The 15,178-nt window shown below is 47.0% G+C and overlaps 2 protein-coding genes across 5 annotated transcripts; one reads left to right on the forward strand and one right to left on the reverse strand.

Annotated features, from left to right (window-relative positions):
* Positions 1-1,652: 1,652 nt before the first annotated feature.
* Positions 1,653-6,926, forward strand: LOC121456514 (complement C1q binding protein). The gene is made up of 6 exons (XM_041664737.1): positions 1,653-1,954; positions 2,348-2,498; positions 5,236-5,329; positions 5,930-6,025; positions 6,146-6,268; positions 6,532-6,926. Exons 1-6 carry the CDS (start codon positions 1,729-1,731, stop codon positions 6,679-6,681), a joined length of 840 nt encoding a protein of 279 aa, XP_041520671.1. The 5' UTR covers positions 1,653-1,728; the 3' UTR covers positions 6,682-6,926.
* Positions 6,927-6,975: 49 nt separating this feature from the next.
* Positions 6,976-15,153, reverse strand: Rpain (RPA interacting protein). 4 transcript variants are annotated; one of them, XM_041664741.1, is made up of 8 exons: positions 14,704-14,720; positions 14,464-14,619; positions 13,203-13,373; positions 12,269-12,329; positions 11,308-11,419; positions 10,889-10,952; positions 9,797-9,937; positions 6,976-7,123 (listed from the first exon to the last, which is right to left on the reverse strand). In XM_041664741.1, the coding sequence occupies exons 3-8, from the start codon at positions 13,356-13,358 to the stop codon at positions 7,094-7,096; spliced, it is 564 nt and encodes a 187-aa protein (XP_041520675.1). In that variant the 5' UTR covers positions 13,359-13,373; positions 14,464-14,619; positions 14,704-14,720; the 3' UTR covers positions 6,976-7,093. The 4 variants fall into 4 exon arrangements, 3 of the variants coding, with proteins under 3 accessions (XP_041520675.1, XP_041520672.1, XP_041520674.1); XM_041664738.1 differs by lacking the exon at positions 14,464-14,619 and having other exon boundaries at positions 14,668-15,101; XM_041664740.1 differs by having other exon boundaries at positions 14,464-15,100.
* Positions 15,154-15,178: the final 25 nt, after the last annotated feature.

Genomic DNA, 15,178 nt, shown 5'->3' on the forward strand with positions numbered 1-15,178 from the left:
TAAATTTGCTTTTGACTATCTATAAAAGTGTGAATCTTATTTATATATGTGGCCTTTTTGGGGGAAAATGTGAATCTTATATATGTGGCCTTTGGGGGGCCTCCTTTCCCTTGTTTATAGAATGATGTTTGGAATATTAAACATTAGTCTTATTGGCATTCATTTGGAAAGACTTGTTATCTACATTTAGGTTTTTTGGTTTTTTTGGGTTTTTTGTTTTTTGTTTTTGGTTTTTTTGAGTTAGGGTTTCTTTGTGTAGCCTTGGCTAAACTGGAACTACTTCTTGTAGACCAGGCTGACCTCGAACTCACAGAGATCCGCCTGCCTCTGTCTCCAGAATGCTGGTATTAAAGGCATGCGCCACCACCGCCCAGCTTGCTGCAGAACTTTTGAAGCTAATCTAGAGTTTCATTTTGTAGCTTTGGGTGGCTTGGAACTCAAACAGAACCACCTTTATCTTCCTCCCCAGTACTGGGAATATAGATGTGCCTCTGCCTCCCGAGTGCTGGGATTAAAGGCGTGCACCAGCTTGATTTTTTGATTTTTCTTTTAAAGATTTATTTATTATGTATACAGTATTCTCAGTATCTATCTGCATGTATGCCTGCAGGTTAGAAGAGGGCACCGGAAACCAGGCGGTGGTGGCGCACGCCTTTAATCCCAGCACTCGGGAGGCAGGGGCAGGTGGATCTCTGTTAGTTCAAGGCCAGCCTGGTCTACAAGAGCTAGTTCCGGTACAGGCACCAAAGCCCAAAGCTACAGAGAAACCCTGTCTCGAAAAACCAAAAAAAAAAAAAAAAAAAAAAAAAAAAAAAAGGCACCAGATCCCATTACAGATGGTTGTAAACCATCATGCGGTTGCTGGGAATTGAACTCCTTGGGACCTTTGGAAGAGCAGGCAGTGCTCTTAACCACTGAGCCATCTCTCCCGCCCCCAGCTTGATTTTTTTTTTTTTCTTGAGACAAGATCTTTCTATGTAACCTTGGCTGTTCTAAAACCCACTGTGTGGACCAGGATGGCCTTAAACTCAGAGAGAGCTGTCTGCCTCCCAGGTGCTGGGAGTATAAGACATGAGCGTTTGATGTTTGCTGTTGACTGGTGTTCATGGAAGTCAAAAAAGGGTGTCTGATGCCCTAGAACTCAGATGGTTGTGGTCCTCTGCAAAAGCAACAAATGCTCTTAACCACTGAAACCTCTCCAGCCCCCTAGTATCCTTGATTCTTACCTAAATAGTGTAAGCCATGAATTTCTGTTCCCAGGAAAAGGATAGTCTATTAAAAAAAAAAAAAAACCTGGTTGAATGAATAGGGGGTATAGAGGTTTCCAAACTGAATGCCCACTCCACGGCAGCTGGGTTCAGGCCAGCCTGAACGTTCCCCATATTGGCGGTTCCAGAAGACCTTGAAGTGAGGTGATTTTGGAGTAAATGCTCCTGCTTGAGTTGGCGTGAGACCTGAGCACATTCCACGAAGTAACAAAGCCTGGTGCGGTTTAAGAAAAGTGGGTGAACTGGGGAGAGAGGGCAGCAAGGCAGAGGACACTACTGCAGGATTCGAGGGCCCCCCCAGCTGCACTGGCGGCTCCCAGCAGAGGGCGCAGTCTGGTACGGGGCTTGACGCCCTCTGACGTAAAAGAGCTTCCCGGGCGGAGGCGGGACTTCCGGTAGTACAAGGATTTGTAGGGTGTCTTGGCCGGGTTGTCCTTACCTCGCACGTGCCTGCTCTGCGATGCTTCCCCTGCTGCGCTGCGTGCCCCGCGCCCTGGGCGCCGCTTCCTCGGGCCTCCGCGCCGCCGTCCGGGCCTCGCCGCTCCAACAGCTGCTGCAGCCCGCGCCCCGGTCGTGCCTTCGGCCCTTCGGGCTGCTCAGCGTACGAGCGGGCTCCGCGCGGCGCTCCGGCCTCCTGAAGACCCCGGCGCCCTGCTCGTGCGGCTGTGGAGCTCTGCACACCGAGGGTAAGGTTCGCGCATCCAGGCCGGGGTGTGGGGGCCCAGCTTGGAACGGATCCCGGGCTGGCATCGCAGGCTCTCCTAGTGTCTTCGAAATATGACTTGGCAAAAGGCCCGGAGGGGTCCTGGATTGAAAATGTGGTTGCTGGCCATGCCTTTGGCAAGTGGAAGAGGGTAGTTGGGGATATGCGGCGAGTAATCGTAGTCCATGAAGATTATTTTCTAGAACGCAGTGCAGCCCAGTAAATATGTCCTGGGGTTTTTACAGAGTGGGAATCGGGCATTTTCAAGCGTGAATTGGGCTAGTGTCTTGGAGCAGCCACAGAAAAAGAACAGACACCGTCCAGGTCTGTAGGGTAAAGCAATTGGCTTTTCTGTTTTTGGATCATCTTGGTTTAGGAGACAAAGCCTTTGTTGAATTCTTGACGGATGAAATTAAGGAAGAGAAGAAAATCCAGAAGCATAAATCCCTTCCCAAGATGTCTGGAGATTGGGAGCTGGAAGTGAACGGGACAGAGGCTAAATTGTTGCGCAAAGTTGCTGGAGAAAAGTAAGTACTGGCTCGGGAGTTGTAGGAGGCTGAATTCCCCACTCTGCAGCATTCAGTCTTGTCCATTCCCAGACGATTCTGCGCTTGCTTAGGCCCCGGTTTTGAGAAAGCATGCAGTTTGAAATTTTCTTAGGTTCCAGGAGTGCATTCACGGATACACATCTGCTGTGGGCCGGTAATTAAGGAGACATTAAGCAGCTCCAAAATGTGTAGAGAAAAGTCTGTTGGAATGGCAGACACAGGCCTTGGGTTACTGATGACAGTGCTGGATTTAGGCACTGAAATTTAGGATTCTTTTTTCTTGTTTGGTTTGTTTTTCTGTGTGGCACTAGCTGTCCTGGAATTAGCTCTGTAGACCAGACAGACTGGCCTCAAACACGCAGAGATTTGTCTGTGCTGGGTTTAAAGGTGCGCACCACCACCGCCCAGCCCCTAGGAATATTTAAAGTGCTGATAAATTCATTTGTTTAGAATTCACATAAAATTATCCTCTCCGACTTGTGTTTACAGCAGCTGAAAATGCAATATATGTAACGTTTAAGTAACAGGATGAAGTTACAGTGTAGACAGCCCTTCAGAGGTAGAGTTCTTAGCCAGGCTTAGTTTACGAACTCCCTCCACTAAACTGCTTTGTGAAACAGGGTCTCTATCTTGCTGTATTAACACAGACTGGCCTCGGACTCTTGGTCCTCCTGCTTCAGACACCTATGTGTTGAAGTTACGGCCTGTGCCACCACACCTGGCACCCCTAAAGCCCTTGTTTCTGCGGTTTTGTTACTCATTCACCCAGTCTTCCTTAGAGAAGTCCTCCTGGGCTAAGTTCTAGCATTTGTGAGGGCAGGATCAATTCCCAGTGCCTCACGAGCACAGTGTGAGTTAGAAAGCAATTTTATTGAGTGGGGGCCAATAACCCTAGTTCCAGGCTGGGCTGTGGTGGTACACACCTTCAACCCCAGGTCTTGGATTCCAGGCAGCCAAGGCTACACAGAGAAACCCTGTCCCTTAAAAAAGTTGGGCTGTGGTGGCACACGCCTTTAATCCCAGCAATCAGGAGGCAGAGGCAGGCGCATCTCTGAGTTCAAGGCCAGCCTAGACCACAAAAGCTAGTTCCAGGACAGGCTCTAAAGCTACAGAGAAACCCTGTCTCGGAAAAAAAGAGGGTAGTTGATTCTGGGGTGTGAGTGCATCTGATGATGGCCTTCCAACAGGATGATAAAGTACTGGTTTCTGTCTCTTTAAAACCTTTAGAATTCAGTCTTGGAAATCACTCTCCCCCAACCCCCTACTCCTTCCAGTTCCTTCCTACCCACCCAGCTCCATACCCCCCATCCCTTATTTTTGTTTTTTGTTTTGGTTTTTTAGAGATCAGGTTTCTCTAATTTTGGCTGTTCTAGAACTCAGTAGACCAGGTTGGCCTTGAACTCAGATCCACCTACCTTTGCCTCCAGAGAACTGGGATTAAATGCCCGATGCCACCACTGCCTAGCTCTTTTTCTTAAACACAAACCACCAGGTACACCTTTAATCCCATTGCCAAGAGGCTAGTGTATCATGGCTAGCACAGTATAAAGTATCATTGGGGCCTCCCATGAAGTATGATCAGTAGATGTATCTGTTGATACCATTGTAGAAGACTGGTTTTTCCTTTGCAGATATCTTGGCTTGGAGCAGGAGCCCACCTGGCTTGAATATAGCCAGTGAATGCCCCGTTCCTAAACACCACAGGTTGATACTTCCACTCTCTTGGATTGGTGGGTGTCACTCTTTGGTAGAACGCATGGAGCCCTGGGTTTGATCCCTAGCACCGAAGATCGGGGAGATATCATTAACTTTAGGAATTAAGTTTCTGCATACACGGGGGAAGAATGTAAACCATGTTCAAACTGCTTGCCTAACGTGTAAGGCTCTGGGTTCAATCCCCAGTGCTACATACCTTAGACCTTTTAGCATTGGCACGAAGAAACCAGTGCAAACATTTGAGTCTGTTTTCTTAGACTTCTCCAATTTCAGACCTTAAGGTCTGCGATCCCTTTTTGAAATAAGGGTCCGGTTTGTTTTTGTACAGCGTATTGTGTTTTGCCTTATACATAGGTCGCTTGTAACTTCACCTAAGTCATTTTGGGGTTTTTCAGCCCATTGTGGACCGAGGAACCCCGTTTAGTTCAAGGTTAGGCATGCTTTGTGGTCTGTCGTTTTTTTATCTGGCAAAGTGGCCTGACAGCAAGCCATTGGCCAGTTCGGCTCCAGGAAGCAGCATTCAGTGCGTGCTTACATGGGTTGGCCCTGCTGAGACAGAATAGTCGAGAACCTTCTGCTTCCTGGTGTCAAGGCAAAGGAATTTTTTCTCATTTTAGAACATGTTTTGTCACCTTCAACTTAAAAGTTCTCACAAAGGGGCAGCTGTGAACATCTGCCAAGCATACACAGGGTGTTTGTTGAGCTCCAGGACCTCACAAAGGGGGAAAGAAAACATTGCTGGGTGTTTCAGTTCCCTGTGTGGGGTTGTGCAAAGTGAGTCTGTTTGGCGGTTTTTTGTGAGGCTTTTTTTTTTCTGGGGCAGATGGCTGCCCACCTCCATCAGCTTCCCTAGAAACCCAGGATGGCAGCCTTGTGGCTATGACAGTTCCCAGAGCAGCCAGCTGGGGTGGAGACATTGTATCACACACTTTTACACTTGCCTCCCTGGAGCAGATCTTTCTCTTGTGGTCCCTTAGTGTGCTTTCACTTGCCTTTCCAGGATCACTGTCACCTTCAACATCAACAACAGCATCCCTCCAACGTTTGGCGGTGAGGAGGAGCCCTCACAAGGGGAGAAGGCTGAAGAACAGGAGGTGAGCTGATACTTCTAACAGCCATTTTTCTCTTCCAAAAGGCAAGAAGGACTGGTGTTAGTTTGGTTGGATTGGTTTTGAGACAGGGTTTCTCTATGTAACAACCTTGGCTGTCCTGGAACTTAAAGGCCAAGCTCACCTCGAACTCACAGAGATCCACCTGTCTCTGCCTCCCAAGTGCTAGGATTAAAGGCGTGCGTCACCCAATGTCTGGGCCTGCCCTTTGGGTCACCATAGAAGGAAGTTGCTCCTTTTTCTGGCTAAGGTGGCCAGAGCTATATGTGCCAGGCTCCAATCCTGCTGCTCTAAAGCAGCCATCGGGGAAGGAGCACCAGGTCTGTCTGCTTCAGCCATTGCTGCAGTGTGAGAGCGGAAACAGCTCTGAAGGGCTGGTACAAATCTGTGAGCTGTGGTCCTGGACTTAACACCACTCTAAGCCCATGTTCTTTTAGAACGAAAGTTGCTGACAGTACTGGTAACTGTTTAATGCTGTATCTTAAGATGGCTGTGGCTATCACACTCCGCACCACCCAGGGTTGTCGGTCTGGGTATGTACACTCTACCAGCACTGCATATACTGACTTGTTCCTGTTTCTCCAGCCGGAACTGACATCAACTCCCAATTTTGTGGTTGAAGTTACCAAGAGTGACAGCAAGAAGACCCTTGTACTGGACTGTCACTATTCTGAGGATGAGGTGTGTGGGTGGAGTATCTTCTGATTTCATGTGGACTAGACCAGGATGGGAAGAGAAGACAGGTGAGAGGGGTGGGAGCAGGGTAGATAACCACATCCTTACGCCTCTGCTATCTCTCAGATTGGACAAGAAGAGGATACCGAGAGTGATATTTTCTCTATCAAGGAAGTTAGCTTTCAGGCCACCGGTGACTCTGAATGGAGGGATACTAACTACACACTCAACACAGATTCCCTGGACTGGGTAAGTGCTGGTGGAGGTGGAGAGTGCTTTGGCTTTTGCAGAGAAGGGTCAAGGAATGGAAGTGATGTTATAAAAACAAAAATGTGTTTCCGTACATGCCTGTGTGGAAAGATCAGAGGACAACTTTGGGGACTTGGTTCTTTCTTCTACCTTGTTTTTTCCGTCCACTATGTGGGTCCCAAGAAACTGACACCTTCACGTCGTAAGCTGTCTTGCCGACTCTGTCTGCAGCTCTTTAAGCTAGTCAACGTTTTTCTTCCCAGGCCTTGTATGACCACCTGATGGATTTCCTTGAGGACCGAGGGATTGACAACACTTTTGCAGATGAGTTGGTGGAGCTCAGTACAGCCCTAGAGCATCAAGAATATATCACCTTTCTCGAGGACCTCAAAAGTTTTGTCAAGAGCCAGTAGAACTGTCAGAGACCAAGGGCTTTAATTTAAGTGGCAAGCTTTGGCCAGTGAACAAAAGCTACCTTGACATCAGAATCATGCTTTGAAATGGCTGTCATCCTAATATCATGGGAGGAAAAAAAGCAGGTTTAAATTATTTCTGTTAGTGCTTCCGTTTACTAGTCAGTTGGATATTTTTCTCCTGTACAAATCTATTGTAGATTTTTGTATAACAATGATGGACAATAAAATTTTATCTCCTCCAAGTAAAGTCTGGACTTTGTTTCTTTTGCCCTGCATCAGAACACCAAGAACAGATGTTTGAAAAGTTTTAATATAAAATAAGTTACATACAAAAGGCTTGTGCATACAGGGGCCCTCTCAGAGGGAATGAGTTGTTCTCAGCCCAGCAGTGAAGGTGAGGCCAGGATGACTAGAAGATCACAGCCCAAGTGTCACATGCCTGGGTTAGACAGAAAAGAAGTTAGTGAAAATTACATTCTGGCCATGAACATTAAGTGGGATGCTTTATCAATGAAGCCGTCACTAATGTAGCTTCCAAGCTAAGATCAAGTCCTGTGGATGAACTACCAAGTACCCTCAGAAACCAAGTATCAAGCTGGGCGGTAGTGGGGCACGCCTTTAATCCCAGCACTCGGGAGGCAGAGGCAGGCGGATCTCTGAGTTCGAGACCAGCCTGGTCTACAAGAGCTAGATCCAGGACAGGCTCCAAAACCACAGAGAAACCCTGTCTCGAAAAACAAAAAAAAAAAAAAAAAAAAAAAAACGTAAGTATCAAACCCTGACAGTGAGACTATTTCCCAGATGGTGTAAGTTTGCTTCTCTGACCTCTTCAGTAACCCACGCCCATATCCCACCTCATCCCAAGTATCTGAGGACTCCTGGATCTCAACCCAGTGATCTTGATGTCCCTTTGAGATCTAGTGGCACTTTGGAATTTCAAATGTGTTCATATGTACCTCTTAAAGGACTGAGCTTGGAGCTTATTCTATAATTTTTTCTTTCTCCCCTCAGTTTCTCATCTTTGTGCTGATAACCCCGTACTCTAGTGGTCTACCTACATAGCCTAGCCAGTGCTAGTCAGTTGAGGGTGCTGCTGCCCATAGCACTGGCATCTCTACCATTCGTTTTGTTACAGTGCTGTTCTGAGTTACAGGGTACCAACGTGTATACAAGTTTAATTAAAACAAAAAGCTGAGCAATCAGGCAATCATTCGCTGCTTTTTTCTTTTTTGGATTTTTCGAGACAGGGTTTCTCCATAGCTTTTTGGTTCCTGTCCTGGAACTAGCTCTTGTAGACCAGGCTGGCCTCGAACTCACAGAGATCCGCCTGCCTCTGCCTCCCGAGTGCTGGGATTAAAGGTGTGCGCCACCACCACCCGGCTGCTGCTTTTCTTTGAGACTAGTTAGGGTTGGGCTACTTTGCTCAGACTGGTCTTCAACTCCTGGGCTCAAACTACGCTACCTCAGTTTCCCAAGTCGCAAACACTGTCATGCCTGCCTGCTTGCTCTTAACTGCCCTTTCCAGCCTCTCTAGTACTTGGTCTGAAACTGACATTTAAAAGAAGTTGGTGTACACCTTTAGTCTGTAACACTGGAGAGGCAGGCACATCTCTGATTTTGAGTCCAGCCTTGTCTATGTAGCAAGTTCAAGACCAGCTAGGGCTATGTAGATCACATTTCCCCAGAAAAAGAATTTAACATGCACCCCACTACCATTTGAAATTCTACAAGGGGGTGGCTGGTGTGCTTATTTCTCTTCATGTGTGTGTAGGAGTCAAACTGACAGGTGTCACCCTCAATTGCTCTCTACTTTATTGACACAGGGACTCTGGCTGAACCTGGAGTTCCTTAATTGGCTAGTCCGTAGCCAGCGCGTCCCAGGCATCTCCCTGCTTCTGGCCTTGTGAATTCCAGGATTATAGGTAGCCACAATGCCTACATGACTTTCAGAAGGGATCCAGGGATCCAAACTCAGGTCCTCGTGCTTGCAAGGCAAGTGCTTTCACTGAGCCATCTGAGCACCACACGGTCTAAAAGGCAGAGGCCAGGGCCATTTGTCTGGCCTGTGCTTCAACTCTGCTTCCACTTTGAATCATTTGTGGAAACACAGTATTTACTTATGCACTAACTCAGACAGTGGGGAGAGAGTAATTAAACAAGAGGGAGAGAAACAGTCTTTGTCCCCAGAAACAAAGACATGAACAGGTAATTTCAGCAGTGCTAAGGGAAACATGGTGTCAGGTCCAGTTGGAGCCCAAAAATACTGAAAAATTTTATGTGCGGGTTCAGGTTATTACTGAGTATCTGGCACATTGCAGCACTTGGTGACTTGGGACCTGAAAGCTATAATATGTCATATACACGAACACTGGTTCCCACAGCAAACTTAAGGTTCCTGAGACAGGTGGCTCTTCTCTGGTCCTGTCCCTCACACCTGAGTTACTATTTGGCAAGAGTCTTAGACCTTTATGAAAGTTTGCTGAGACAAATCTGCTGTTCCACTGTGCTGCTTATCCTGTGTCTATCTGCAAAGCGATGCCAAGGTGGTCATCTGGCATTCATTCATGGCCATGGCCTGATGTATGGAGATCTCAAGCCATTGCGCTGACCCAACAAAAGCATGTAGTGCAGGCTCCAATTTCCAGACCAATGCCTTGGCCATAATTCTAAGTCTACCCTCCCTTTGCTTACCAGGCTATTTAAGTTGCTCATTCCATAAGCTTTAATCATCCGTGAGCGTGTGAGAGAGAGAGCGGCGTGCACAAGCACATTACATGTTGTGGAGGACAAAAGACAACTTGCGGGGATCGCTTCTGTTTCTACCACATGAGGTCCACGGACTGAACTCGGGTTGTTAGGTTTGGCTGCAAGTGCTCTTACCTACTGAGCCATCTCAACAGCCCAACATTTGTTTCTGAGACAGTTCCTCACTACTTAGTCTAGGCTGGCCTTAGATTCTTCCTACCTCAGCCTCCCTCCTGAGATTCCAGATAAGTGCCACCACACCCAACTGATACGTCCTGTATTCTTCATCCGCCAAAAAACATTAAATATTTACCTATTTCTAAGCCATTATTTCCAGCAAGAGGGGAAAGGTCCCGTGGAGACTTACCAGGCAGCTCATCAGAAGGCTGGGCTTTTCCTCTGGTCCACCGGTGACTGAAAATTCAGGCATGTGGGGACAGTGTGCGCTGTGCTCGTTTACATGATCCTCCAAACAGCCCCGCAGCTTCTGCTCCGTCAGCTCTGGAGACTAGGAAAGTTCAACCACAACTAATCTTTTTGTTAATTTTTTTTTTTATTTTTGATGTTTTGCCTGTAGGTATTTTTTGTGTGAGGGTGGTGGATCCTGGAGTTACAGACAGTTGTGAGCTGCCCATGTGGGTACTGAAATTGAACCTCAGTCCTCTGGAAGAGCGGTCAGTGCTCTTAACAGTTGAACTATCTCTCCAGCCCCAACTAATCTTAAATACTGAAAAACCAACAGGTTAAAAAAAATCTAAATCACCAATCAAAACAGTTTGATTCTTTGGAGCCTTAGACTGTAGAGCTGGGGATGTAGCTCGGGTGGTAGAGGGCTTGCCTAGCAAGAATGAGTCATGTACTTCGTTCCCAGCACAGTAGAAAGACCAAATGGAAGGTGACGTCAGAAGGATCAGAAGTTGAGCTACAGTTGAATTTGAGGCCGGCCTGGGCTACTACTAGACTCTGCCTCAAAAATGGGGATCTGGAGAGATGGATGAGTGGTTAAGAGCACTTGCTGATCTTCTAGAGGACCTGGGCTGACAGTATCCTCATGACAGCTCACAACCATGTGTAATTCCAGTTACAGGGGATCCAACACCCTCTTCTTACTTCCAGGGTTCCAGACACACACGTGGTGCACAGGCATACATGCAGGCAAAGCACAGGAAGTTTATCTGGTGGACATGGTCTACTAGGAACAGGTCTTGTGTCCTATTAGCCAAAATGCTGAGGAGTCTTGCTTTTCACCTCCATGGAGGCACTCTGCCTCACTTTTCCTGCCGTGATGCACTGACCCCTCTGAAATCATAAGCCAAAATAAACCTCTCGGGTTATTGCTGCTGGGTACCTTGTCTGTGACAGTAAGTAACTGGCACAGAGGTGCACAACTGACTCCGAACCACCACCAGAGGTTCTTTAATACAGTCGGCGTATATAGGGAATCTGTGTGGACACTTACGTGAAGTGGGATGTGCAGGCCACACGGACACGTGACCACACTGTTCATGATTCTCAGGTTGTACCTAAAGACAGAATTGGGATTCCCAGATCACTGTGGTAACAAGACCTGGCTCCCTATACCTCTCCATCAATCAACTAAGGGGCAGAGGGATCACACTCACTTTGGAGTAGGGCTAAGAACCAATACTGTTAAAAAAAAATTTTGAGGGGCTGGAGAGATGGCTCAGTGGTTAAGAGCGCTGCCTGCTCTTCTAAAGGTCCTGAGTTCAATTCCCAGCAACCACATGGTGGCTCACAACCATCTATAATGGGGTCTGGTGCTCTCTTATGGCCTGCAGGCATACACACAGACAGAATATTGTATACATAATAAATAAATAAATATTTTAAAATAAAAAAAATTTTGAAAATTCTTACTTCATACACACAGGACAGATGAGGGGGTTTGCTTCCCACTCAGCCAACATGGCGTTGAGACAATTTTCATCAAACTGTAAACTCTTCTCATACTCGCTTATGATGGACTTTTCTGCAAGGCAAAAGGCCCAGGATTGTCCTGTACCCATAGAGCAGGTCTATTATCTCCATTTCACAGATAAAGGTGAAACCCAGTCAAGAAAAAGCCATCGGAATAAGTCACCATGATATAAGATGCCAACAATGTATGCCACACAATGCTATCAGAACTCCAAGAGGCAGATGCTCACAAATCCCTGGGCAACCAATGAAGAATGGATGAGAGGTGGCCCTGGGGTGTGTATGAAAAGATCTGCCCATGGACGCAAAGTGACAAGCTTACTATTCAAGAAGCAGGTTTCATTATGCTACCCTGGCTAGTCTGAAGTTAGAGGGCTCAGGCTCCTTCCTGAAAACCCCACCTCCTACAATAAATCACACGTCCTACAGGCACAAGCCACAGTGTTCAGCAGAACAAAGTCGCAAGAGGCAGGATAAAATAAACACGGGAACTGCTTCCCAGCTCTACCGTTGACTAGCTATGTGGCCTGTGTGAGGACAGCGTTTGCTATTCCGTCTAATCCCATCTTCCACAGCAGTCAGAATGGAGGAAATGATATCGTGGAATGAGAAGTTCCAGACACAGAGCCAATGGCCCTTACTGTTGGGAAGACAGACAAGAATGAAGAGTTCAGAGGGCCTTGTGGACACTTAAACTGATGGTGGAGGTAGAAGAACGGTAATTAAGAACTAATCCTAGGGCTGGGGCTATAGCGTTATTGTTTGCCTCCGTGCCCAGAGCTCTAGGTTTAATCCCTGGTACCCAGACAATCTAAAACAACAAAACCAATCCTGAGTCGAAGACAGGCCAGCACAAGAGGAGGTGCAGATCAGGGAGGAAAGGACTACATCCTGGGATTACCTTCATCACACAGCTCCTGTTCAATGTCCTGCAGCACAGCTAGGTCCTCTGGCAATCCCAACTACAAGAGGAAGTAAAGGGAAGGGAGTGGAGCTTAGCAGAGCAGTGCTAACCCAGCATGCAAGACATGGGCTTGATTTCTGAGCATGGCACAGACAGACAGACAGAGCAGAAAGGGATGTCTCACAGTCCATGTGAAGTATTAATCGGCCACCAAGTCCCATGGGGATTTGTAACTGGAAGCTGCCTTGAAGACCCCAAATTTACCTGGCAAAACTGGACTAGTCCGCATGGAGAATTGGCTGGCAGCATAGTAACATGGCCTCTCTACACTAACAACAGATGATCAGAGTACCCACCATCAAATTTTGTTTTGTTACACAGTTCATGTTTTGTTACACAGTTCTCAAAATGCTCATGCCACTGTCTCTATTTTATGCAAATGTAAATACTAAGGCTCAAAGAAACACAGTAAAGTTGTAATTCAGTAAAACTAAACAGAATCCCTAAATTCTGATGCCTACCCATAGGCTTGTCCGATACACTGTAATGGTTTTCTATGGACACACAACTCTAAACTTTAATTGGCTGGAGTCAATGTTGCTGTAGACATCCTTTTCAAAGGGAAGTCCCTAACACAATCATGGTGAGTCAAAATTCCCAATGGGGAAAGCAAGAATGATATTTTCTTTCCTTTTAGCTTCCTACGTGTAGTTTCATTACAAGGCTGTAGCACGCCTACAGTCTAGTTTTACAGAATCATCAATATAAAATAACCTACTCAAAAGCAGGAAAGCCTGAGCCAAAAGGCTGTTAGAATTATGTGTGGGGGCTGGGAAGTGGGTAGGTTGAAAAGACTTAGACAGACAGACAGGAAGACGTCACCAGTTCTTCATGGAGTACCCCCTAGCTTCAGATTCTTTCCTTGTCTGACCTGAACCAAGGCCTCCGGACAATTCTCTACCAACTGCAAAGAATGCCACTCTTCCTCCATCACTTCTTGCACAAGAAACTTGTCTGAGGCTCTCCCTGGGTTGCCACCTGCAGCCTGGCGGTACTTGTTCAGGAGCCTGTGCCGGCTGTTTCTCATTCTCTCGAGACATCCCTGGGTCAGAATTGTAAAAGAAAGAAAAGGTCAATTCCACCAAAAAGAAAGGGGGGGGGGCGATGACGACAATCAGCTAGTAAAATATTGAAAGAATTTTATTTTTTTTATTTTTTTTTATTTTTTTTTATTTTTGGTTTTTCGAGACAGGGTTTCTCTGTGGTTTTGGAGTAAAAGAATTTTAGATACAAAGTTTCATATTTTTGAGTCCTCATCCACACACAACTAGGTAAAATTACAGTGCTTTGCTCATGAACCTCCAAATTCCTATATTTCACATTTTATCTTGAATGCAAGCATTGGGTGCAGTCACTGCAAAAACTGACGTCAGACATTTATATGGCTCCAAATCCTGCTACTGTACATATGGTTACAGACATGATCTTCTTGTACTACAGTACCTCTCAACCCTGATGATTGTGTGTGTCCGTGTCCCCTGTAGGAGTTTATGTGCAGGCGCCCACAGAAGCCAGAAGATTGGCAATGGGGGACCTCTTGAAACTGGAGTTACAGCCACCATGTAACTCCATGTAACCATGTCTGCTGCAAGAACGGAAGTGCTCTTAACACTTAGCCATCTCTCCACCCCCAACTCAAGAGAACATTTTGGTTGTCACAGCTCTGTTTGTAGAACTGCTATTGGCTGAGGTCATATAAGTAGGGGTTCAAGGATGCTATATCTAAGTGTTCTACACTGTACAGAATAACCTCCCATAACATAACTCTCTTCTTCAAAATGTCAGTATTCACGGTTGAGAACCCCTACTACACACACTACTTCTAGCATTGCGGTTGCTTTTCTAGACTATACCCACCCCTTTAGAGACTGCTGAACAGGGAGATAAGCTATTTCTTAGAGGGAACTACTTGGCTTCAGAGGAGACCCGAGCTTAAGTACAACTCTCCTAACAGTAACCGAGACTCTTCTGACTCTTTAGAAGAGAAATAATTTCTATCTCACACGACGCATGCATACAAAATGCTTCTCTCTGTAACCCAACATCAAGCGGTGGTGTCACCGCTTGTCATGACACTTAAAATTTCAAACAAACTCGAATTCTAAAACAAAGCTTCCTGGGATAGCACTCACTCCAGCCAAAAGTCCGAGAGGTAGCGGGCGGTGGCCAGGACCTGGGGCTGCTGCCGTAGTCTTGAATTTGAGAAACACCTCGCTGGCCAGGCGCTCCGGTCATCTGCTGCTTCACGACGGACCAGAGCTGAAGCGAGGGCACAGAGGACAGCGGTCCTTGGGACCCCATTAGGGAAGTGATTACGATCCACATCTCACACTCACCTGCCTGAAAGCTTCTTTCCAGGGCGGCGAGCCCACCTGTTTGTACAACAAGCGGTGCGGTGACCCCGAGGACTCAGCCATCTCTTAGCGGAAGACGGCTCCGGAATCACCGCCCCTTAGCCGCGCGCAAAGGATTCTGGAAGTTGTAATTTCAGATCGTAAGGCTTTCCTGGAACTGTTTCTAGTGGCTGTCGCCTCACGGAGGTAGGTTTAGGGAAATCCAAGGATGGATGTAGTAGTGACAGTTGAGAAGTAGACAGCACCTGGGCTGAGGGAGTTGAATCTTGAGAGAAAGTTCTGGATTCATCCCAAGGGAGGCGTCAGTAGACGATTACAGATCTCATTCTTAACCCTACGCGCCGACCTTCCAAAGCCGGCCCTCAGCGAGGTGGTGGACCCCGCCCCGCCCACTCTGGCATCGGTCTGCGGCGCTGTAGATGGGCTTTCCGCTAGTGATGCCTGCTCTGGGGATTCCTACTCGCTGATAGGCTGAAGCCGCGTAGTGCTGGTC

This window comes from Microtus oregoni, unplaced genomic scaffold, assembly GCF_018167655.1.
Source record: "Microtus oregoni isolate MIOR12 unplaced genomic scaffold, Mior012 000015F_ref0000493, whole genome shotgun sequence".
NCBI classification, from domain to species: domain Eukaryota; kingdom Metazoa; phylum Chordata; class Mammalia; order Rodentia; family Cricetidae; genus Microtus; species Microtus oregoni.